Source organism: Monopterus albus, unplaced genomic scaffold (assembly GCF_001952655.1).
Source record: "Monopterus albus unplaced genomic scaffold, M_albus_1.0 scaffold11.1, whole genome shotgun sequence".
NCBI lineage: Eukaryota > Metazoa > Chordata > Actinopteri > Synbranchiformes > Synbranchidae > Monopterus > Monopterus albus.
Window position 1 is genome coordinate 1,263,344 of NW_018127891.1, and position 26,581 is coordinate 1,289,924.

A 26,581-nucleotide genomic window follows, 5' to 3' on the forward strand; every position below is an offset into this window, starting at 1 on the left:
ATCTTGTGACTCAACAGCAACTTCCTCAGTAGTAGGACATAAGTAACCGGCAAGCCGCATCACTGCGCCGCAGAGGTTTGATTTCAGTCAGAAGAAACGCAAAAAGTTTACAGCTGGCGGGCTGCCGACGCAGCGACCTGCAAACTGATCCCAGTCCTGATCTGAGCGAGAGTCTGCTGACAGGAGAGCGGATTACCGCTGTCAAGTTGCAAAAGGTGCCTCCAGGCTGCAGACATTACTCCTGGTAGGACTCTGTTTTCTAATACATATTTACGCGTTTTTCTTCGGCTTCAAACAGAGAAAACACTCTGTTGACGTCAGTTATTAGGAAAAGCGTTTTATTTGACGGAGTAATGTATCTCCAGATGTCATTTCAAGCATCATAGTGATTGTGGTTTAGAGGTTTTCAGAGGAAAATGAATGACCTAAAGAAGTGTGGTAACTTAAACCTTGAACCTTAAAAACATTTGAATTAGATTTGGGGAAAAGGTGTTTCCTCAAGCCAAAGTCAACGTTTTCAAAACAAATAGTTTAAATGCTTTTAAAACATGTTATTATAATTATTAATAGTAGTAAAATAGAATTGTTGTTCACAGACAGTGCAGTAGCCTCTGTATATCATATATACTTTTATTTTTGTAGGTTTTGTTGTCTAGTAAAAATCAGTGAGTGTACAGATGAAAGCATGTGTAGGCTTGACAATAGGGCAAGCCTCAATACTTAACTCCTTAGTCAAACACGTTGCCTGGGGACAAGTCTGCAAAGTAAAGCTCTGACAAAAAAAAAGGAACTGCTTCCTGTGGCAAGTGAAGGGATTTGGATATTTTCTGTCTGACTCTGAGCTTTTATGCTTTTCTCTGTCACTTTAATCACAGTCTCACACCTGCACTGTAGTCCCTTTGTAATATCATGTACACGCACAACAAAAACAAATAAACAGTATCTCCTCAATGGAAGAACACACTGTACTGGATTGTGTGAGCCGCTGAACTGTGCCAAGGAAGGATTAAGGAAGAACTGTTGAGCTCCCAACTGAGGAGTATGTGAAGGCCTCAGAGAGTAAATCCCTTAGGCTAAACTTGTCTTTTCTTCAGCAGCAGGAAGTGGGATATGGCAGTGTCTGTCTGGGAAGGGTGGGTCTGTGCTTCTGGGTTTGTTTGGAGCATATCACGTCACAGCTCGTAGTACTACTGTCATCTTCATGACGATTGGTGGGTATTTCACCTGTTGCGTCACCTGGGAACAGTGGGAACGTCAGGACAGGGAGGAAACTTGCTCAAGATTTTAGATTTTTCTTGGGAATGTATCACCTGTAATTGTTTTAAATTCTTTTGAATAAATAGCGGATGAGCCTAGTCTGCAGTTCACTAAAAGACTGTCAGGTTTTGGCTTGGTGCTAGATGGAAGAACCTATGTTGTTACACCTGACTCAACAATTAGACATACAAATAGAAAATTATGTCTGAAACAGAAAGCATTTAATTAGCTTTTTAAGGTTGCGTAAAGCTTCACAGTTAATTGTGATACAAATTTGATGTTGTGCTGACAGTATATTAACATTAACATAAAAATCTGGCTCTCCAGATGCAAGATTCTTCCACTATATTTGTCAGCTGCTAACTTTTTCCATCTGCTGCAGGTACAGTGGACACCAAGTGAATAGCACAACACCTCAGCACAACTGTAATTTTGTCCCATTCTTCCTGCAAACAAGTCTTAAGGTGCAACAGTCCTCGGTCTTTGTTGATGCAACCTGTGTTTCAAAATGCGCCACACATTCTCTATTGAGGACGGGTCGGGACTGCAGACAGGCCAGCCCAGCACTCGCACTCTTTTCCTCCACAGCCAGACCTTGGTAACATGCGCAGTATGAGGTTTTGCATTGTCTTGTTGAAGTATGCATGGGCGTCCCTGGAAAAGATGTTGTCCTGAAGGCAGCATATGTTGCTCCACAATCTCTGTGGTTTTCAGCATCAATGGAGCCATCACAGACGTGTAAGTGACCTTTGCCAAGGGCACTGACACGACCCCAGACCATGACAGACTCTGGATTTTGGACTTGTTGCTGGTAACAGTCTGGACGGTCCTTTTTGTCTTTGGTCCATTCTGTCCAAAAATACAGATTTGTCTGACCACAGTACACGTTTCCACTATGTGATGGTCCAGAGCAGTCGACTGTGCTTCTGGACACTGTTGACACAGGGCTTCCTTTTGACACAGTACAGTTTTAAGCAGCATTTATGGATGGAACTACATATTGTAGTGCCTGACACAGGTATACCAAAGTAATCCTGAGCCCATGTAGTTATATGGCTTATAGAAGGATGACGATTCTCAATGCGGTGCCGTCTGAGGGATCAGAGACCACGGTCATCCAGTTTAGGCTTGTCCCCTTTATAAACTGAAATCCTTCCAGATTCCTGGAATCTTTTAATCATGTTCTGCACCGTAGAGGGTGACGTATCCAAATCCCTTCCTAGCTTTCTTTGAGGAACATTGTTTTTAAACATTTCAATCATTTTCCTACACATATGTTGGTAACCTAGTGATCCTGGGCCCATCTGTGATCCTAAAGGGCCTTTCCTGGATGCCACCTTTCTACCAAATCACAATGCAGTCACCTTTTGATGTCACCTGGTTCAAATCAAATCATCATTTCATAGTTTTACCTCATTAATGGCTCTGAAAGTTCAAAGTGTTTATTTTGTCATATGCAGACATCCCATCCAACTTTTCTGATTTGGGGTTATATTAACATACTTTGATTCAGGTATGTTTGATGTAAGAGTGATAGATTGTCTTGAAAAGTTATGTTATAAAGTCCCCTGGTTTCGTACATCCACTGTATGTCATAGCTGTTACTGAGGACTACATGTTCTCAAATCACAACAACACACTTCACTTCTGCACCTCTTGTTTCTGTCTGTTCCTACAGAATTTATACCTTTGAGGAATTTGGTTTCTGATGCATCATGCTGTGGTTTCACTGCTGACAGTTTTTTTGTTTGTTTGTTTTTTTACACAAACTGTTTGTCACAGTGACAAGAAATAATCCCCTAGTAGCCAAAAGTCAGCTATTCTGTCCTAGTTAGCATCTGGGAGGTTCCCTTTGGCAGAGCCCATGGGCTATGTAGATATTTGTTTGCTTTCTTCCTCTTCCTCTCTCACTCTTTGTTTCATTGACTATGGTCACATTCTTCAGGGGACTCGGAGTTTTCCAAAGGCTAGCCCCGTGTAGTGGTTGGACCCCAGCCAACCCTAAACTGCAGTGGGAGTGCAACCAAATGAATCAAACTGGTTGTGGCTGGTTTTATGGGTTGGCATCATTTGAAACCAGGCAAGCAATAATGATGGAGAATTGGCGGTCAAGTGGTTGCAGGTGGTTAGGGAGCAGAATTTAGATTTGTGCTGAAGTAGTTTGCTTTTGACATCACCCAGCTGTCTGTCTGTCTCTCTGACTGTCTGTGGTGTTTCAGATGGTACTGGACATAATTTGTATTGTTTTGCTTCTTACTTCTTTCTTTTGCTTGTTTAAAACACATTTGATCAAGGCTGTGTTGTCACATTCTAAAACATACAAGTTGTTCCGCTAGTTATCAGCTGCTTGTTCACTTACATTTTTGTCATTTGACAAAGGTTTCTATAAAATGTTTTACAGTCTGAACATTCCAGCTATACGTGTATACCCTTTTTTCAACCTCTTACTCATGTGGTTCCAACCAGAATTTAAAAAATGCACCCCAATCTACCTTTTAGCTGTTCAGTCTGATTATGAAATCATCACATCTGTGTTGCATGTGAGACCAAAAAAGGGAAATTGGAACTGTTTTGCTTTGGTGTTAACAGAACCTGTCTAGCACACTAATTGCACGCACATCTTTGAACTGTATCAGTCAAACGTTTATTTTTTTAAACCATGCGGTAATGGCTCTATTTTCTCATAATTTAGATGTTCCTTTTAGTTTGTTGCATGTGTCCATGCCTTTATCCTGGTAGTCAGGCCCTTCTTCAGTAGGCTGTGTGGGCGCGTGGCTAGAAGGGGGGAAGTGACCTCAGGTTTCCTGTGTGGGGAAGGCCAGGTGTTGTGCTGTTGCTGTGAGGGACGCAAGACTTCCTTCATTGATGCTTTGTTGGTAAATGTCTGAAACCTGATCCTTTGAGCCAGGGCCCCTGTGGCAAGCAATATGCCTCTTCACAATCCACTCATCCTGCCTCATTCTCTTTCCTCCCTGCCGCTCTCTCCACTCTCACCCTCTGTGCATTGTGCTGCCACAGTGTTCACTTCCTGAGAGACTTTATGTAAAGAGAACATAAAATTTATATAGGGAGTTATAAGGTGTCTAAAATAGAGGTGACTGACTCTGTGCTAATGGGGTAATTACATTCTTTTAGGGATACAATTACAGGTCTATACCTGGCACTTAGCTGCTACTCTCAAAGGCAAGCCTGTTGTGTATACATAGAACTGCAGATGTCTTGTAACACACTTATTAGTTTGATAAAAACTAATTATGTGTTATAGATGAATAGGGTATGCTTCGCTTCACTCCACCTTTAACAGGTCTGCTCTGTTTTGGCTCATCTTTCTGTTGTAATTATTACACATTGAATTACTGGTACCACTTCTACCTTATCAGTGTCTCCTTTTGCACTTTCTCACATGAACTAGATGTTGTCTGGGTGCAGGAATCCTTCCATTCACAGCTGCGTCATCAAACTGAGTCATGTTATGAACTTGTACTGAGGAAACCTGTGAATCACAACATGATTGTTTCCCTGTACCCTTGCCTATATGGAAGCAGGAAGGCGTCATGCTCCAACAGATGTGTATAAGATGTACCGTACACTTCAGAGGACTTGATGAAAGGAATTCTATGATGCAAAATGTGCAGCAGTTAGCAACTCCTTCGTCATGCTCAAGCTGTCTTGGTTTGTTTCTGGAAAAAGGGATCCCAAATAAACCTGTCTGTATTTCCTTGGAACTTTCTCACCTCTGCTGAGGGTTGAAAGACTCCTAATTTCTCTTTCCAGATACACACATGATAGCTGTGTATAGACTGTCAGGCAAAGTGGCCTCCAAAACCAACTAAGCAAGTCACATCAAGCAGCAGACAGAAAAGAAGATGGAAAAGGAAGCACAGATTTTAAGTCTGTGTACAAATTGCAGTAGTCTTTATGCTACTGCTATGCAATGTGTATTATAAAGTCCTATAACTAATGGTTATGTTGGGCTGTGGCTAATGCCTAAATGATAGGATAAGCTATATTTAATGGAGACACTTGAGAAGAAGAATGTTGGTTGAGGAGAATTTCTCCAGTACAAGGTAATAAAATGTTATTTTACCCTGATAGATCTCAGCAAAGAAAGATAACAAAGTAAAGAGCTGAGGCTTAGACTTCATACTGTAACATCACATCTTCATATCTGAGACAATGATCTACTTCTGGATAATATTGTTATTGAGGTAATGACCTACAGTTATCATGGCTTGCTGATCACTATTAAAGACATTTAAACCTGTGACGCTGACTGACACCACTACCCACCGTGGTATCTTTGAATTGGGACTTGTAATAAAAATTGCTGTAGCTGTAGTATGAGTAAGTCTACAGTAAAGCATAGAACTGCCAGAATGGTTTTATTACTATGGGAGCAGAGGTGTTGTCATCATTCCCATTGGATGTTCTTGTACACTGGCATAATTGGGTAATAATTTGAGACCATGTGGTGTGTAGTCCTTAACTATGCAGTGACACACACCAGATCTCAAACAAGGCCACACTGCCTAAGGCTCAAAATGTCACCTTTCAAAACACTGTAAACCCTGGGGAGAGTGGGCTGTTAAAGCATTTCTCCACAACAACATGCTAACAGGACTCTGTTCTCACAGCAGATGTCTTGTAGAGGTAATTAAACCTTGGCACTGTGTAGGTGTGTTGTTTGTTCCACCATGCCACTACTGTATCCCCACCTTCACCCCTGCTGCTGTGGTAGTCTTTATATGGCTAATAACTTCAGTTTGCCACAATGCCAACTGTAACCGTGTCGATTGCTTCCCAAACACTTAATAGGTTTGGCTCCCACATCTGCAAAGAATAAACCCGGCCTCTGACAGGACGTGCAGTCCTGAGAATGTGGGTGTATTGCAAGGTGTTCAGTATGTGCATATTTTTTATCCAGACATGCACAGATGTCCTGTGTGTTGCACAACTGCCTATGAAGATGAACTAGAAGGACTTGACTTACAGCACTGCATGAGTAGCTGCAACTTGTTCAGATGAGATGTGTATTATCTTGTCTCTGATAAATTCAAGACTGTTTACCTGGTGTGCTAAGTGTGGTGTGAGTGAGAGCATTGCTCTAGCCGAAAGTAAACACGGCTAAAAAGCCTGTTCTGCATGATGGAACTAGCAACCAATCAAGAATGTGACTGAATGTCTTGCACCATCTCTCTCATCGTTCTTTTCCTCTGTGCCTTTTGCTCAGTAGTATTTACAGGCAAACACACATACACACTTTGTCTCACCCACTCACTTGGCTCTGTTGGAGAGACAATAGTCTCTATAGGGGAGACAGGCTGAGACAAGCAAGACTTGCTACATACACTGAGGTGGGATTTATTTAATCTGTAAATTGAACAGTATATGACAGATGTGCCCTTTTGAAAATGCACAAAGAAAATTGCATTTGGCTCTGCTTGGGCACACTTTGGCACTAACTTGTAAGCTAAGCTGTAAATGTCGCATTGAATTGGACTAGTATGCTGGCAAGATGTTTCATGTCCCCCCCTTACTTTCCTGTCTTGTCTCACCTTCAAGAGATACTGACCAGCCCTCAGATGATTCCTTGCAAGAGCCATAAATGGTAGAAAGCGTCCTTGGTGTGGCTATAAAAGGACGTTGGGTCCACAGTCAGAAGATGACGGCAATTTACAACAGGGACGAGTAACAGAGAGCTAAGGAGGGATTTCCTGGCTTCTTCAGTTGAATTTAAGAGAGAGGCTGAAAGGATGAGATGGAGAGAGGAGTGCACAGGACCACACCATCATTGTTCATGGGTACATCTGTCAACAGGCTGTCACAGAAAGATGTTATTGAAGACAGATGTAAGTCCCTATAGTTTACTCTTTGAGCACAACCTCTTCATCTAGGGGAAGATTAGATCAGTGTACAGTAATTCCAACAACTATTTATCACGACCAATGTACACAAGCGAAAGAACATATAACTCCCCCAAAGCATCCAGCGGCAGCTCTCATTCACCTTATGTCATGGAAGTTCTCAAAGGTTTTGCAGTGAGATCATTGCAGTGATCAATTGCTTTGTATGACAGTATGTTCACAACCAGCAGATCATACTGAGCTCAGGATGTTTGTAGTAATTGCGCATAACTTAGTCCAGAGGGAGCATTTACATTCAACACAATTACCAAATGATTCACAGACCTCCAGTACCAGGACACTGTTGTTGTTTTGATTTGGCCTGATGTAACCATCAGGTGTTGGAATCCCCTCTAGATACAAATACCATCATAGCTGCAGCCAAACTGTTTTTTTGTTGTTGTTGTTTGTTTGCTTGTTTTTTTTTTCTTTTGTTTGTTTGTTGCTTCTTCATGTATTTCTAGTACCAGATTTAGTACTGAATTTTAAATATAGTAAGAGGTGATATTTGTGATCTCACAAGGCAAAGAGAATTCAGATTTTGAATGCTGAACATGACTTAAAACCAGCTCAGAATTCAAAAAGCTTGTTCAGACCAGATGTAAATAGGTTTTTTTTCACCTCACGAACATTGTTAACTAATGTACATTTTGTTTACTCAATTCCTCTCAAGTGTCTGGCAAACATCATTAAGCTGTTTTCTTCTTTATTCTTCCTAAGGTCCGCCATACGTTTGCAATTCTGTCACTGCTTTAATGGGCCTGAACTTCAAACAGAACCACATCCAGTGTTGGCAATGGAAATTAGATCAATGGGTAAAATGGGGGCCAGACGGTGAGCAAAGCACAGCAGAGGGCTAGTGACACAAGCACCATGACTTCACTGTGGAAGTATTCAACCCCCTCCCCCCACCCCCGTCCCACATCCTATCGCATGCTTTCTCAACAGAAACTGTTTAAGGTTTAATGACTGCTGAAAAAGTGTTCCATAGTCACACATGATGATGGTCATTGGTTGAACCACATCATGGCTGCATCGTTCAGGGGAGTGCTACAGTGCCTTTGCTCAGCATTTTGTGTGACTTTGTACCATGTACTGTAGCTTTTAACTTTCATCTCCTTGTGCCACTGGATACTATTAGTTCAGTAGTCAAGGTAGAGCCACATATCCTGTTGATTTACACAATGTGTGACATGCATTTACAAGCTATTTGACTGATGAAGAGGCCGTGGAGCATGATGAGAATCTTGTGCCTTCAACTAGGTTCTCACTGTGTTTGCGTCTGTTTTGTGTTCAGTGCTGTTCCCATGTCCCTCGAAACCAAGAATACTCCTAAAGAGGAGCATGATAAAAGCAGAATGAGGCTGGCAAAAGTCGGATGATAGTCATGGTCAATAGACTGAAAGTGATAAACTGATCTGCTTGGGAAGCAACATAATTCAACCACACTATCAGTGTTTACCAAGGCACCTGTTTTCATGTCCTCTCTTCATTTAACAACTGCAGCTGGGACTTTGCATTTTATCACTGATAATGAATTAGGTGTAGAAGACGAATGGTGTTTTGCATGGCTGCATGATAAAGAGATCCCATTGTGTGACACTAGGAGATAAGGGCCTGACTGATTGCAGCTCTCTTCTAGCAAAGTCAAGAAACTAGCTATAGGATTTTTTAACTTTCTGCTCTTCTCAAGACTTAAATCAACTTCAGATAAATCTATTGAGATCTGTCGTCTACAAAAGGGAGTATTGCTCTTTGATACTAATGCTCATCAGTCTTAGGTGAGTACATGTTTACATCTACCACTACCACTCCAGAGCTCCCCTGTTTTTCTACTTTGATTGATTTAACATGACCTGCTCGCTGCTAAGTCACTACACAGTGAAATTCAACTATCCTGGCAGTGTGGGTGGATACAAAAGCTCAAAATACAAATGCACAAGGTAGTCAGATTGGAGGATAGCAGAGGAAAGGGTAGGTGATGAGCAAGTGCAGAGCAGAGGGAAGGAGGCAGTCCTGGATGCATGGCAGCATGATTTATGGACATCTTTAAGTAAGCTCATTCCAGCCACACAGCCTGCCTACTGCATTTCAGAGCTGTAACATTCTCCTGGCGATATGGCAAAAATGGATAAATGACCCTTAGGTCGCTAACTTCCACTAGCGTCCTTCTCTGTACTTCGCTGATTCACTCACGTATGCACTTCCATGATTTTGTGGGAATTCATCAGTGTTTGTTTGGTTTCCAAAAGGCAAAAATGAGCGGTCAGGGAATACAACTGACACGTGACTCAATCCTCAGTAATCTGTTTAGAGGGACGATTAAGTTTAAAAAAGGTGACATCATAAAAATTGGGTCATACAGTGTGTTCCTAGTGTCCTGTTGGTTTTTTTTTTGTTCTTTTTTTTTAGCATAACCGTGCGGAATTACCAGGAGAAATTTATAGTATCTCCAGAGGAGTCTGTATAGATTATTCTTGGCAGTTTAAATCTCTCTCTTCAGTAGTCTCACAAATAATGTCATCGTTTGAATAATTAAAGCTTCTGCCGGTGAGGATTTAGGACAGAGGAGGGTGGCTTGGCAGTAGTCAGTTTCAATCTGCCAGTCTGGTGTGAATTCATCATCTACTCGGTGTGTTTGGATTGTTATAACCAAGATCTTGCCACTTTGTTTGTAACTCATTTCCTAAACAGATCAGATTGTGTGATCTTATCGGCTCCATTTATGTGAGCAGAAAAGCTGGGGATTGTGAAAATGAGCAGTAATTGCACTCTAGAGGAAGTCCCCACCAAGAGACTTCAACAAACTGTGAGTATGTGTATGCAGCTGCACGGTGTGTCTGCTCTTCCTGCACAAGTCACCTATTGTCCCCCAGTTTGGCTGCTGTGTTTATTTTTTCCCCTCTATCTACCCTCAGCTTTGTGTAGTTACATGTGTGATGCTGTGGGTGCGTGCCTACTCATGCACATGGCTGCAGGTGTGTCTGTGTCTCTGCAACTTTGTCCTTCTGTAAGACTGTGTCAGTGTGTTGAGACATAATACACCTGTTTTTCTTTTTGACTGCCCTGTCACACATATCTCTGAGAAGTCCCAGAGATATTTCTGTTTGGGGTAACAGGAAGAAGCACAGTGTGTGTGTGCGTGTGTGTGCGCACACATGCATGTGCACTTACTGACTTCAACTAGTAAAAAGCATCATTGCTGAGTAGGAAACAAACCTGAATTTGTTTCTAACAGCAAATACCAGAGTAAGCGAAGAACATTGTTTTTATGACAGGAAAATGCTCAAGGATGTATATCTATTTTTAGATATTTGGTTTTATGTCATGGGATTTTACAGTGTGGTGATTTATTCTTTAAAACTAGTTTGAACAAAATTTCTACAAGCTCCACTACAGAAATAGCCAGCAAGTCTAACATCATCGGCATGATCTAAGTCTGGGATGTCTTAACATGATATCTGAGTTCCTTTATGGGTTCAATACTTTTTATGGTTAACACATCAATTTTCACATCACCACAGCATCCCTAATAAAATGCCGGTTTGTTCCCTCAGTCAGCACTGCGCAGGATGAAACGAGAGCTAAATATCACTGCCAAGAGGTTTATGCTCCAGGGGAATGAGAGCACTGTTTACATGTTACCATAGAGATGTGTCTAAAAGGGGGGAAAAATGGCAGCATATACTGGAAATGACTTCTAAGATTTTCATTCCAGTCGTTTCACATTTGGCAAAACCCCCTTGGTTTTCTCAGCCAACGTAATGCTGCTTTTTCTTCATATGAACCTGTCTTCTTGGGGTCACAGAGTCAAAAAGGGAGAGAGAGAGGTGAGTTTTTTGGCCTGTTGTGGTTGTAGGACATAATTCCTGCAGCTGTTGTCAAGAATGTTCTCGTAATGTACAATACCCATGACCAGCCTGTGCACACAGTGATTGGAAACACCTAGTTGCTTAGAACAATTTGCTTAATGTCTGAGGACATTAGAATGCGAGTTAAAAAAAAAAAAAAAGCCATCTTCTCTGGGCGTTAACCTCAAGGTTAGGTGCCATCACTGCAGCCACGAGCCACAAGTCTGAATGAGTTATAAATAATTACTTGCAGTTGTGGGTGTGTACTGCATAGTTGTGTGTGGCATGCTTAGATTGCTGAGTGTGCAGTCCGTGAAATCTTAGCCCATCTCCTTGGTGTCCTGGCTAGTTGTGCTGACTCAGCAACGTTAGGAGACCACCTGGGAATGACCAGCTGCGGGAGCCATTTTGTGTCTTTTGGTTCGCAGTTAGCCTTGGTGCTCAGTCCCTGTGGGTTACTAACAGCCATGAGGCTAGTCTGTAAATCAGCAGTGGTCAGGACATGTTTAAGTCAGAATAGTGATGCAGCCATTATCATCATACTTACTGGGTTTTCGCAACCATTTAGTTATACTTTAAGAATAGTTATTCTCGTACTTTAAAACATTGTTAGATTATCTGCGGTGTTCCTGTGTCTATTTTATTTTCAGTTTTTGAGAGATGTCTTACCTTGAAATGAGAGCAAAATGATCTGTTTTCAACTTTCCACTTACAGAGTACATAGCTAACATTATTTGGGCTTATATCAAGGCCTCAAATCTGCACACACACACACTAATGCCAAAGTTCAACAATAAAACCAGTTACAACAGAAAGAAAGGAAAGGCCTGTGACCAATTTTCTATCTTATTAAAAAGCTGAGAGAAGTCAAATCATCCTCAAAATCCTCTATGATTTCATCATCCCGAACTCCATAGCAACAGCTCAAAGGCATGTGCCTCATATCCATATTAGGACCTGTGTGTAACAAAGGAGGTCAAAGTGGCCTCTAAACCTTTTTGCACCAGCAGTTTCCGAGACATTTTCTGTCTGTCAGGTCCTATAGTCAAGAGACAAAGACAGTTTCTGTTCTGCCACTGAAGATATTGCATCAGAAAGGCTCTTTCTGTTTCCTCCCTGAAGTTGGTCTTGTGCAGACAACATCCTCTCCTGGGGTTTGCAAACTGAATCACCCAGCAGGCAAGTGAAAGTACCCTGACCTCACAAAGCATACTTCATGTTCATTCTGCTCTGAACTGAGTTGGGACTGGATTGTGGCACACATGATAATTGTGCAGTGCAGGGTGTTTGGAATGGAACACATTTAGTCAAACAATACACAGGTCCACAGTACTAAGCAAAACAAAGCAGGTGTTAAAATTTAGATGAGTCTCTCTAAATAGTCAAGGCATCAGATTTCAAAGGGTGGGCCTGTGCTGTCCCTTGGATGATGGGGCTGAGGATCCTGGGATGGATGTGAAGATATCAAGAAGAAATATGAGATATCCATTTTTGGGCAGAAGTTTGCCCTGGGAAATTTTGTTGTAAAGGGGTTCCTGGGATTAACGGCCATGTGTGTTCACAGAGTAGTACTCTTCCTTGCTTATATGTCTGTACAGAGAAATTTACACACGTATTTATTCTAAAACTCACAACCACACCAAAGCACTTACCCTACTACACCCACCCAAATATAACTGTTACCCTGAGATCTTTCAGCATATTTCTTTTTACTATATTCTTTATTCTTATCTTCATGACATGACAGTTTTGTTTAACATAAATCACCTTTTAATCTTTTTGTTGAATATTAGTTATTACACACTTTTTAACTCCACTTTGTTCTGTATTCTTTTCCTCTCCTCTCACCACACTGCTTGCCACCTCAAATATCTGCTAGCAGACAGTTGAGAATTTTTTTTTTTTTTTTGCTTGTTTGTTTTTAAGGTTTGCTTTCTCTTTTCTCACTCTCACTCCAGATTAAGCTCTGCCATTTAAACATTTACCAGCAAATACCAGTACAGAGTAAAAAAAAAAAAAAAAAAAGGCAACCTTTCTTGCACTCTCCAGGCAGCGACTCTCTGAAGTCTCCACTGGCACACTGGGGTTGACTGCATAGTTTCCCCAATGCAAACCAGATGTGAAGCACTAATGTATGGCAACATTTTTTTTTCTTTCACAAGACAAATGTAGGCCAAAAAATGTTGTCTTTTTCTCATTTGCACACAGTGATATAAAAATAACTCCCGATTCATTCCTGGGCTCCCTCATGGTGGTTGGGACAGTACCGTATGATTTAGTGTAATTGTGATGTTATTGCTTGGTGTTGGTGGACTATTGTGAAACACTGCGATTGAGACAGGCTTGTGGAAGGGGACAGATTAGCTGTGATTAGCTGTGCTCCTCTTCATAAAGTTCCATGCACATCGAGATCTCAGTGGGTCAAGTAAGTGTCAGATTAAGACAAATGTATGTTTTAAGTATAACTAAACATACATCAGTGCAAGATGTACTGTGCCTTTGTTTATCTGTTGTACACAGAATCGCTATGTCAGATCCTTTTAATAATTGAGTCCAGAAGGTTTGACAACAAGTTCTTTCAGGACAGCTGCTAGTCACTCGTAGCTTTCCTCTAATGCTGCAGTGTGTATCACACAACAGACTCAAGGCTAATATTAAAAGACATCAAGTCATGTCCCTACAATTGCATGGTCATTAAAAGTTACCAAGAAGGGACAAATTACAAAGGCCATGGTGACATTTTGTGCTGCAGGTAGTTATTTTCCTCCTTTCTGTTTATAATGTTGGCTTTCATTTAAGCCCTCTGTCGCCTCCCACTCCACACCAGCCGGTGTTTAAATGTTCAGGGACAATAACAGGTTAGCATTCCAGTGTCTGGTCCTGCAGCCTGTACTCTGTCTTCAGGTCTGACCCAGGCTCAGAGAGGAGCAGCCTCTGGCGCCCCCAAAACAAACCACACCCACCCCTCCACCCTGCCACATTCATTCATTGGTGTTCAAAGAAACTCAGTTGATGAAAGTATTCCCTGTAACCTCCTGCTCCGAGCCTCGTGTAGGTGGCTCAGATTTTCCTCTAATGAAAGCACAAAATGACAAAACCAGTACTGTGGTAGAGCCGCTGGTTGTTTTATCAATATCATCTCAATAGTGTCTGAGTTCCAGCACCACAATATAAAGTCTTTTGACCACAGATAACTTAAATATCATGATGATGATTGTACCTCTGGTTTTCTGGTTGTGTCATAACTACACTAAATAGCTTCCTTAAAGGATAAGGTTAGTCAGTTTCTATATTAACAGTATTTTAAACACTCCCCAAGCCAACTAAAGCCAAAAGTGATTTTACTCTACTCACAATCACAGAACACAGGATCCTAATATTTTTTAAAATGTTTCCCCAAAGGCTCTGAATGGCATAACCTTTACACAGCATCTGAAGAAAGCAAGCGTCAAGGGCATGAGATATCTGGATTTCCTTAACAAATACTAGGGTCTTGTGTTTTGTAATAACGAAATACTGTATGTCACCCAGTGCAGCAACAAAGAGGTCTATGGCACAGACGAATAAGCTGATCCAGGACTGAGAGACATTAACCGCGAGTAGATTTGTTGTTGGTCTTACTATGCAGAGTGTTGAAAATACTGTTAATATAGAACATGACTGACCTTATCCTTTAAGTAAACCAGGACAGTATTGTAGTAGATTATTTACTACTTTCAAGGAAGCAAACATTTCTAAAATTAGAATATTTTTTTGTATTTCTATCAAAAGTACTTGTAAGCTAGTTTAAACAAGTACATCCGTTTATAAATGGGCTTCAGCATTATCTTTGCTTCATGAACAATTTCCTCCTTTTCCTGTGATAAGATTCACTGCCTCAGTGTGTCCTTTCAATTACTGGACTTCATTTATCTGATCCAGTGAAAGCCAGCAGGAACAGTGTCCTAACCATCTAACTAATGTAGAATGAATACATTTCATTGTTCAACTTTTATGTTGTTTTATTGTGACCTGAATGGTTATGACCACTTTAGTCGACGTTCACAATAGCAATTAGTCATGTTGATATGATTTAGCTTGTGGAGTGACTAGTCTCAGAGAATATGTGGATCTGGAAGCTTCTCCCAAAGGACCTGACCTCAGTTGCCAGGTCCTTGAAGAGAAACATGAATGTAATCCCTCTGACACTGTGTCATAAACAGAAGTACTGAGCCATTAAAAAGGTCTTGTGCAATTTATGCTTTTGCCTTCACATTAGTCACCAAATGGAAAGTCTTCCATGGTTGTGAGATGCTGGAATAAATAAAATCAAGCAACAGCTCCATCAGGCTCCTTTCAAGTGCCCTTTGGACTGAGACACAAATGAACTTTTCTGCAGTGTGTTTTTGACATTGTACTTTATTTTTGATATGCTCAACTGGGCCCTCAAATGATATATTTAAGTGTCCAGCGCTGTGTTTTTTTCCCCGTCTCAAACCCAGCCAAGGAGCTTTACTGTGTCTGGAAGATGTCCAGGCACCAGACAGAGAGCAATGTGTGTGTTTATCCAAGCGCAGCTATTTCACTTTTCCTCTAATTTGATTTAAGACTTGTCATAGGTTTGGGATCCTGCTCCAGCATTCATTTGCCTTTAAATGTCACCTTCTACTGGTTTTCTTTCTCTTGTCCCATTCCTTGTGTTTGATTATGCCTCTGTTTCTTCATCATTCTCTCTGGGACATGTATAAAGGTAAACAGAGTCATCTGGACTTTAAGAAAACCTTCTTCTTAATGCGTCTATTTACTGCCAAAAGAGCCAAACAGTTAACGGTGCTCAAGTGGCTGTTATAGCAGCTACTTTTATAAGTAAATCAGACATTACTATACACAGTAAAATCCACACTTGTTCAAGTGCTCACTTAGACATAAAAGCACACTAGTCACAATGGACCAATAACCACAGACATAACAACCAGTAGGTTAAAATGGTTCTTTCCTTATTGTACATAAATGGTGTGATTTCACTGAGATGAGGCCTTGTCTCAAGGCCGCATTTTTATTGTTAGCCTGCCTTTAGCAGCACAGACTCACATTAGGTGTCAATGGACATTTAACGTTCATTTTGATATCTGAGTTTCATGATTTTTACAATAACATTGCAACTGTCAAACACTTTAAATGTACATGACAGTTTTTCTCCTCTAGTGTATGTTAATGCAGTACGCAGCTGAAGACAGAGAAGATATTGTGTAGTCGTTTTGCTTGTGCAGTAAATTGCCATGTGCTTGCTGCAGTTATGTCAAGTGCTTTATTCTTACTAAAACAAATTTTACAAGCAAATTTATCTAATGAACAAAAGAGAAAGAGGGGAAGAGCTGGCAGGCTGGTTTCCAGCAGGCTATGTGGACTGTTCATTTGGAATCAACCAGAGCATAAGCAAAGTTTGGGCTGGGGATTAACAGGCCTGTTTGTGGGACCAGAATGACCAGGGTTCCTGCCAGCCCTCCAGTAAGCAGCCATGACTATGTTTACCAGTAACAGCATACAGTCTGCTTGCTTGCATTGGTCTGCTGCTCTGTGGTGGCTCACAATTGGCCCTGAACTTCACCCTTGTATGCCAATCAGGGAGGATTGTGATGATTGTGAATGCAGCCTTGGCATTCCTCTGCTATCTTATAGCTTGGTGTGTGAAAACATACAAAAGTCTAAAGGCTTGCTTGCAGCCCGAGGAAGATGCAAGGTTCATATATCCCATAATATTTAAAAATTTGTACACAGTGAATAATGGACTGAGGATTCAGGTTTTTTGTAGCCTTCAAGGTGGAGCTAAATAGAAAGTACTGATCCTCAGGACAGTATGACTTTGCTTTTATGCCAATCTGCATGTTAGATTTTGAGGTTTGTTTTATGAAAGTGGAAATTTTCTACTAATCATGGTCTAGAAGGGAAGGACAAAGGGGTTTCACAAATATTAGGATTCATCTACTGAGAACCATCAATCTCTACTTTGAATTTCAAGGATATTTGGCCATCCATTCCTGTGAACAGACTGATTGACTGAACAGCAATGCTATGCTTAAGAAGACTGTAGCCTTGTAAGGGTTAAGAAAACCGGATAGGGCCATTTTTTCACTGACCCAAATATGGTGCATTTAATATATATTTTTGTCTCTCAAATGAACCTCCTCTGGATCTTTACGGAGAATGGAATGCACTGTTGCCTTTTTTTTTAAAAACAAAGATTCCTGCTTTGTGCTGCAATACTATAATTAAACTATAGTATTTCTGGACCATTGTCCTGTGTGGAGGCAGTGGTAAAGCCCACACTTTTCCCAGGGGCCTGAATTCAGTCACATCTTTGGTATTTGGGGATGCTATTAACCCAGAATGGGGTTCTTAGTCACTGGGTCCTAGACAAGAAGGAGATCTGCTGGGAAACTGGAATATACAGTAGTAGATACAAAGCCCTGTGAGAACTGGCCTTCACACTGGAGTTCACTGTGACCCAGGTCTTGCCTTGTCTTGTCTTCTGTCTTCTAGTGGGTGGTGGGTCAGCAATTTCTGCATGCAGTCACGTCTTAGCCCAGTGCCCCGGGGGTCACAGCACAGATGTTATGACCTTGCTTTGAGAGTCTTTGCAATCAGGAGTTCATTTCAGGTTCTTCTTTGGCCTCTCAAACTCTGATACTCTTAAATTAGTCTCTCTGAAATGAAAGCACTACACAACCTGGAAGTCAGAACAAGCAAAGAAGCCCTTCTTCTGATTTCTAAAGTAATGCATATTTACATATCAGTCTTTGAGCAATCAGTTGTGTGTTGCATTCCCATCTGCACTTTAGTGAGTTCTCCGTTACTTAATCTTACCTGATTGCTGGCAAACTAGTTTTTCTTGCTCAAATTCACACCTCTCTGAAGACTATAAAACATAGGGAGACTAGCCACGCCTGCTTGGGCCTTTAGTAGATAGAAATAATGCAACTAGGAACCGCATGATGATCCATCCTACAGTGCCTTGCGAAAGTATTCGGCCCCCTTGAACTTTGCGACCTTCTGGAGAGAGTTTGCTGCACTGAAAAGTAAAGGGGCTGAATAATTTTGCACGCCCAATTTTTCAGTTTTTTATTTGTTAAAAAAGTTTGAAATATCCAATAAATTTCATTCCACTTCATGATTGTGTCCCACTTGTTGATTCTTCACAAAAAATTACAGTTTTATATCTTTATGTTTGAAGCCTGAAATGTGGCAAAAGGTCACAAAGTTCAAGGGGGCCGAATACTTCCGCAAGGCACTGTAGAAACGTCAACCGAGACGAATATTAGCTAGTTAGACACATGCATTCAAATATTCATCATACTTTCAGAAGACATAAGAATTTCTACCTATGTGAAAAAGCTTCATGATCTACTTTCTGCTGCCTTTTAGTACATAGATGTGTGGATGATATCATATTTTCTTTGTGAAATTGTGGGGTGCAATAAACAGCGGCCTGATTTGCTTTCACAATTAAAGCTGATGTCACTGGCTTCCTAGCTTTGTCAGTCATGACTTGTCTCATTCCCTTGCCTGACAAGCAAAGGCAGCAAATACCTACCAGGCAATGTGGGAAACATTAAGGTCACAATGTTCATTTTCAGCTCTATACTTTGTTGATCTCATTTTGACAATGTGGTTATGTGGGCTTATGGTGACCCTGCTGGGATTTTCTGATGCATGGTGTGTCAAATGTACAGAAACTGGTATTAAAACACAAACTTGCAAATTCAGCATCTTGCTGCAGATTACACAGGCCAGACCACAGCTCCTTATTCTGATATTTTGCCATAACCTCTAGATGGGTAATGTGAGGCATCACATACTTAAAATGTATCCACTCAGTCATTACATAGAGGTATATGGCAGTGTAGTGATGTGAGCCATGTATACACATGGCTACAGGGCTGCCAGGCATTGACACTGTTTAATTTATGTCTTAAGGTCATCAGTGGGAATTGAGACTGCCTTTCTAGTTTGAGGAAATGGTGGTTTGCCAGAAAAAAGCCTGTCAGTGGGTTAAAAATATGAGGACTGCGAGCAGGTGAAGTCTGTTGGATCTTGACTTTCTCACCCCAACTCATTAAGTGCTTTTGTCTCACAAAAGGCTGAGAGAGATGAAACTTGAGAGTCTGTGACTAACATTTTCTTTGATGGATCCTGTGTGATCCTGTTTGTCTTTGATTCTTTGTTCCTTTTTCTATGTCACTGTGTTTTTGTGTGGGAGTGTGTGTTTACCTGTCTCCCTGATGCTTTGCGTGTATTCTTCTTGTGCACTTGGATATGTGGATGTTTTTGCATATGTGTGTGTAAGACAGGAGACACAGGGCAAGTTTAGGAGTTTGGTTGATAATTTTATTAGAGGCGATTATTATTACTGGGTGGTGGGAATGAGTAACCAGCAATGCACTCTGCCAAGGGGCTATATCACTTATCACTGGGCTTTCCTCCAGCCATGCTGTAATGTTTTGGCAACTTGATACTGTTGTCATAATGCTCTCACAATATTATTCTGTCACTTTATTGTGTGCTAAGTCATGATCAAGGGGTCTATCACGAAAAATAAATAAATAAAAAACCATGTTCTTAGACAGTAAACCTTCTGTATCTGTGTATGCATGGTACTGTAGTTGCATCTTTCTGCGAAGCCATTTGTTAAGGAGTAAGCTGAAAAAGCTTGAAGTGTCACACACAAAAACTCCGTATCTGTTGGTGGTCCATACTCACTCATAATGTATGATGTGTGGGCTTCACATGCAAAATATGCTACTTTATTTTTACTTAGTCACAAGAGACATTCAGTTTGTATTGGTGCTCTAATCTTTAGGTTGCAGATTCAAACTGCTAACATCAACAGGAAGATGGTAGTTCCTGAAAGAAAGCAAAGTGACAGCTCCCTCTCTTGTCCCGTCCCACTGCAGCCACTGCTTTTTTTATAACACAGGAATAAAAGTTAATAGGCTTTATGTACTGCCTCTCATGTCTCTCTCTCTCTCTTTCACTGCCTGTCCTTCTTTTTCCACTTGTTCCCACTTGCACTGCATGTTTTGTTTAAGCTCCGCTCCATGGCTGGTACAAGCTGAAGCATTTACAACATAAATATTGGCAGTGAAAGTCTATACTGATATCCAACTGCGGTGCCGGAAAAGGTGACTGAATCATTGCTCAAGATTCTCCTTTTCTACTGACTCTCCTATACTACTGCTTTATTGTCCTTTCTTATCGTCCTCATCTCTTCTCTTGCTTTGGATTTGTTTGCATTTAACATGCATTTTAAAATGTTGCTCTCTTCTTTCTGTGTTTCAGGCTTAGAGGAAATTATCATGGCTGACCGTTTTGACTGTGACAATTGCAAAGAATCCCTGTATGGCCGCAAGTACATCCAGTCAGAGGACAGTCCGTACTGCATCCCCTGTTATGACACCCTGTTCTCAAACACATGTGATGAGTGCAAAGAGCTCATTGGCCATGATGCAAGGGTAAGGCATTCATTTTGACATGATCGGACATGCATTCAGCTTTCTGCTGCACAACACTATCAACTGTAGTGCATACAGAATTTCAATTCAAAAATATTTTTAAAGCTTTGACTAAAAACAGAAAATGTTTATTGTTAATTATCATTAACATGTATTTTCTGTAATACATACATCAGAGTAAACCACACGTATGACCTCAGTCTTTTCACTGTGCACAATGTATTAACAGTTTAGGCAAAGATAAGGCACATCTAAAGTAATACCATATTTACCTTTAATTCTTTTTTTAACCATATTTTGACATGGCCCTGGATAACTCAAACAGAAGTTTTCTCATGTTATTGATGTATAATTCATGCTAAATTAGGCATGTTCTATATAGTTCCACAAGCAATTTTTACCAAGTCCACATAAGCCAACAGGCTAATTTTATCTAAAACTGTCAAAGTGCAGCATGAGGGAACATCTCCCTCTTCCCCACAGTCAAGTTAAAACTTAATCTACTCTTAATGGAAAACACTAACATAAAGCGAATCATTCAAGGCCAACATACACGCTACTTGGTGGAGTTTACAGAATGGGGCATGCTACTATCGCTATAGTTTACTTAGCCAAGGATGGCTATGAGTTATCAACACCCTCATGGACAGTGGTCAGTAAATAAAGCCAGCATTTTCTTGGCTCAGTGTCCTGTAGACAATCAGTTCACTCCCATTGTTCTAAGACCTTTTTTAGTTTAAACAAGGGCATTAATATGCAGACATGTCATGTGTCAGTTTGACCCAGACCATTCTGGCACTCCTCTCTGTTCCTGTTGTAACCAGAAACCTTGGTTGGTGTTTGGTCTTAGTCTTTCCCTTATGTGCCTCATAGCTGTGAAACTTTAAAACATGTTAAGTTAAATGTTTTGGGGGAAACAAATTAAAATGAAGGTGCTTTTATTTTTATGATCTATTTATCACCATATGAAATGACCTTCACTATCCTTGTTGTCTCCTTTTGTTCTGCTGCCAGGAGCTCTTTTATGAGGACCGGCATTATCATGAACACTGCTTCCGCTGTTTCCGCTGCGATCGCTCGTTGGCAGATGAGCCCTTCACCAGCCAGGATGACGCATTGCTCTGCAATGACTGCTACTGTAATGAATTCTCATCCAAGTGCGTAGCCTGCGACAAGATCGTTATGCCAGGTAAAGATAGAAATGGGGTGCTGCAAGGTTTTGCATATAGGGATTTTGTAGGGTAAGATTCATTTAATTTCTGCTCTATGATGTACTCCTTTGTGCAAAACATATTCTTTCTATGGAAGTTTGAGAAGTAGGGTTCTGGCTGTTATCTTGTTGAGCAATGAACTTGCTTAACTTAACATCCAGGAAGAGAGAGATGAAATCAAATAAGAGTTACTTGCATGTAATGCATTTGACAGTGCCATGTACTGTGGTAATTCAATCACCCTAAGTATTGGCCTCATTGTCCACACTTCGTTTTCCATGTAGTATACAAATTCAAATTCCCTGATAGAGACGAAAATGACTTGGAAAATGAAGACATGGCAGTCTAGGAAACAGGGACACATGAAAAGTGTAAAGTAACATATCAAACAAATATAGAAAGGGGCAAAAAAGTACCAGACAACTGCACATGACTGACCAGCAGCCAGGGCTAAATGTGACAGAGTAATTGCCAGTCTGCTTCACTTGTGGTCTGTAAGTCAGAGCCACTGGGCTGGCAGGCTTCCAGCAGACTGATGATAACAAAAGATAAGCAAGTCAGTAATTCCAGTGTCCCTTTAGCAGCTTACACAGCCCTCACAAAGTAGAAAATTATTCCTGGAGTAATAGGACATCCCCTTAAATTTCCACTGTAGGTCATCTCATGTTTTCTTGCAAAGCACATTTGCAATAAGTTATGCTCAAGCAAGTCACCTTGTGTAGCAAAGATCGCCAGAGAGAGAGATAAGATCAATGACAACTTGTCATTAGGCCAGATAACTATTTAATCGTATACAGTACTGCAAAGTACTCTTGACTATCGCTGTGTCATCTGTACCACTGTGGGAGGTGAACTTAGTGAGACCAGTTGTGTTGCACTTCTGAAGAGTAAACCTTTCCTGTGACAATAAAACATTTTAAATATGTATTAAAGCTTTATTTAACCAGGAAAATATCATTCTGATTAAAAGCATCTTTTTCAAGAATTTCCTGGCCAAGACAGGCAACAATATCAATCGTTGACAAAGATTTGACAAACACAGATGCAAGCAATACAAATAATTCCATAACACCCTCTCATTAGTCAAGCAAGCAACTGATAATAAAATTAAAAGAAACCCTATAAAACACTAAATCAGGTACAGTAGCTTAAAGCATTAAAACAAATACAATTAATAAACATTCTGACAATGGTGAGTACTAAGGAAACTAATGAATGTAATTTTTGTATGAAGAGCAGCATAAAAAAGGCTCACTCACCAAATTACCTAATTCAGTTTTAACTTTTGATACAGTGAACATTATCGTGCTCTGTGACTGAAGAGCATAAGAGCTCCCAACTTTCCTTTCCATGTGAGTCCACAAGTAAGCCAGTAAAATGCTAAGAATATTGGAGGGGTCTTCAAGAGCTCAGGGATGTCCAACCATCATGAGCATAAAAAGCACTGTGATGGGTAAGAAATTTACATTTTGTAATGAATCTTAAAGCTCCATGACACACAGAGTCCAAAGAATGCAAACACAGAGTTTAGTTCTTGCTACTGTGCACTATGACTATATTTGAGTTTCTTTTCAGAGGCTGAAACAATTTATTTGCCAAGTAGAATAAAATAAATATACTGGATATGATAAAACCTTTGCTGGAGAGACACACTGAAAACGTACACATACTGTGGCAAAATGTGTATAAAAGTGCATTCTACAAGAAAAGAGGCTTTGCTTCCACTGTATGCTGCACTTAGTTAATAACTTTATAAGCCCTTTAAATGTGTTGTAATGCCTGTGAAATCACCCCCAATAAATAGAAGAAGTCTATTTTGGATTTGAATTGGTTCACATTTTGTATTTGCAAAATACTCAACTAAAATCCTCCTGTTGTCGTCCTTGAGCCACTCTATTTCCCGTGAGTCTGTAACTTGGAATGTTTTTGAAGGGGGTTTTGTGTTTTGAACACCAAAGCACACAGCCTGAAGCTGTGAAACATTAGCGAGCTGCAGACAACAGCAGTACAAACGCGTGCCCCACACAAACCGCTGCACTACCAAAGAATACACCAGTCAACTAAAAAAACTCAACAGCCAAAGGGTAGAAGATGGATTGGTTCAGGCCTCGCAGAGGAAAATGGCATTATTTCTTTTCTAGTAAAGCCTGCTGCCAGTTTCCAGAAGTGTGGGGCCTATGCTGTTATGACTTAAAATAGAATAAATCTTAGTGAAGCAAAACAAGTTTTATATGCCTTCATGTAATTCAACTGTAATATTTTATAGTACAATAACAGAAGTCTTAACAATCATGAAAGACATTAAAGATGTATTCTACACAAAATAGCAGAGTTTCTTTCTGTACTTTGTCATTCTTTCCATCTGCCTCTTGTCAACTCCACTTCTTTCTGCTAGGTACAAGAAAGTTGGAGTATGCAGGCTCTACATGGCATGAGGGCTGCTTCATCTGTCACAGCTGTGAGCAGCCGATTGGCTCAAAGTCCTTTATTCCCGACAAGGATGAGCACTACTGTGTGCCCTGCTATGAGGAAAAGTTTGCTCCACGCTGCACACGCTGTAAAAAGGTCAGCAAAACTATAAAGTAAAGGTAATAATTGTTAACTAGATTAAAAGACGCATCATATTTTTATTCATAGAAACCAAATGGTTCCCATAAGCAATGAAGGCGAATTGTAGACATAAGTGAGAATTAAAAGTGAATTAAAAAGGAACTCCACATGATGTCTGCCCTGTCTCATTGTAGACCCTGGCTAAAGGTGGTGTGACCTATCGGGATGAGCCGTGGCATAAGGAGTGCTTTGTGTGCACCAGCTGTAAGACACAGCTGGCGGGTCAACACTTCACCTCCAGAGACGATAGCCCGTACTGCCTCAAGTGCTTTGGCAGCCTGTACGCCAAAAAGTGTGAGGCCTGCAGCAAACCCATCACAGGCAAGATTAAATCACTGTGTTTCAACTAGATCATTTATAATACTGACTTATAAATCTGTGCAAAGAATTATAACAAATACTGTAAATATCGGCAGCCGCCTGTTGGATTTTGCAATGTGTGTCTTTGGTTGAATTTTTTTGAAAATATTCAGAATTTTAGTTATTGTTTAGTTAAGCCCACTTAGCAAGACTTGACACGGAGTTTGATCTCTGTTTCACTGTTCTTCTGTCCCAGGTTTTGGAGGAGGAAAGTATATCTCATTTGAGGATCGCCAGTGGCATCAGCCGTGCTTTACCTGCTCCCAGTGCTCCATTTCACTGGTGGGCACCGGCTTCTTCCCTGATGGTGACAGGATCCTGTGCCGGGACTGCCACAGCAACTTATAGAGCAGTTATTTACCCTATTCTCATCCTTCCCTTGACTTACTTTTCACTCTTTGTCACTGCATTTCAAGACCCCAACCAAGCTCATTACTGAGGACAGTAACACAGGCTAACAATGTTGCCTCTCAGGTCATTTTTACATGAAAACAACTTTCTCTTTGTCCCCGTCTGTATTACATTTTCATATAGGAGCTAGTCATCAAAATCATTTTTGGATCCATGCGCTGCATCCATGATGATTTCCTCTTCAACCAAAGGGCTAAATGGAGTGCCTTAAGAACAACATTCTCACATGTAGTGTACTATCGAACCAAAGAAATGCAAAATGCTAGTCACTTTGCAAAAGATTTCTTTGTATTTTATGTAAATTAATTGTCACTTGAGGTAGAGGTCAGGCTCTGAAGAGAAGACAAGACACTGACACAGTATAGTATATAAACCTTACAGTCGGCAGTTTCAAAATATTGTGTAGTTACTGTTCTAATGCTCTTATAACTGCATTTTTATGCATTCTGAATGTTGCTTTTTTCACGTCAGTTATCTTTCTATAATGTGTCCTGCTTTATGTATCTTAAACATGTTACTGTATATAATGACATAAAAGGAGGTGTGACAGAACAAATTTGATCAATTCTATTAAATTAAAATATGCCAAAGTCAAAACAAGAGGAACATTCAGAAAAAAAAACTGACTGTGCTTTCAGTGGGATAGTTACTTTTTGATAGAAAGTATCAATAAAATCATTTGCACTTTGGAAAAAATATTCTCTTGCTACCATATATGTGCACATTATAACACAATTGCCATCATGTATCTACTTTGAACTTTGCCGTGACACTGATTTTACATAAAGTTTCATCTTATTTCTTTTTCATTTGTTGTAATGAATCTTTGTATCACCTTTGCTCAAAGAGCCAGCATTTATAACCTAAAAGAAGCTGAAATGATATGAATTATTATTGTGTATTGCAGGAGTATGCATGTCTTTATCTGCTATGATTTTTCTCTATTTTATTTCTGTTAATGCTGTTAGTGTTTTGTTTCTTATTGATAGTTTTTAACTTGTATGTGAAAAAGTATTAAAAACTATGTTTCATTATTTCAGCTTTGATGCTGGTGAGTCAAGGTTGGCAAATATACATTTTAAGATGGAAAAGAGGCCATCAAGGTAATAACAATATGAACATATTGTAAAAAAGATGATGATTGATATGAATAAATGCTACAGTGGTGAGTCTTATTTGTGAAGCCTTATTGAATAAATTTACATGAACTGATCTTTACTGGGCAGTTTTTATATTCTGTGGCTGTAGTTAAATATCCATTACTGGTTTATGAGATCATAGCTTTCTGTAAATGTCTGTTTACTGTCTAAGCCAGAGAAACCCCTTCTGGCATGTTTAAAAATCTTTCTAGGAAAGATCTGTGTGTCTGTGTGTGTGTCTGTGTCTGTGTCCAGTGGGGGAAGGGCATGAGAGTGAGAGTTTGAGAAAGTCTTAGAGAAACCATATGTGTGTAATACAAGAGAGTAAAAAGTGTATTGGTGTTTATAGGT

At 40.3% G+C, this 26,581-nt stretch overlaps 1 protein-coding gene across 2 annotated transcripts; it reads left to right on the plus strand.

Annotated features, from left to right (window-relative positions):
* The first annotated feature begins 51 nt into the window (after positions 1-51).
* On the plus strand, positions 52-26,291 carry fhl3a (four and a half LIM domains 3a). 2 transcript variants are annotated; one of them, XM_020590223.1, is made up of 6 exons: positions 52-244; positions 20,327-20,499; positions 21,514-21,688; positions 24,106-24,275; positions 24,455-24,641; positions 24,877-26,291. In XM_020590223.1, exons 2-6 carry the CDS (start codon positions 20,344-20,346, stop codon positions 25,026-25,028), a joined length of 840 nt encoding a protein of 279 aa, XP_020445879.1. In that variant the 5' UTR covers positions 52-244; positions 20,327-20,343; the 3' UTR covers positions 25,029-26,291. The 2 variants fall into 2 exon arrangements, with proteins under 2 accessions (XP_020445879.1, XP_020445880.1); XM_020590224.1 differs by lacking the exon at positions 52-244 and adding an exon at positions 19,955-20,169.
* Positions 26,292-26,581: the final 290 nt, after the last annotated feature.

Bases quoted from the DNA above. Each gene is read 5' to 3' on its own strand.
- fhl3a (XM_020590223.1), top strand. From the start codon at position 20,344: ATGGCTGACCGTTTTGACTGTGACAATTGCAAAGAATCCCTGTATGGC. The intron at 24,276-24,454 runs GTCAGCAAAACT...GTCTCATTGTAG, and splicing joins GCTGCACACGCTGTAAAAAG to ACCCTGGCTAAAGGTGGTGT. The intron at 24,642-24,876 runs GCAAGATTAAAT...CTTCTGTCCCAG, and splicing joins CTGCAGCAAACCCATCACAG to GTTTTGGAGGAGGAAAGTAT.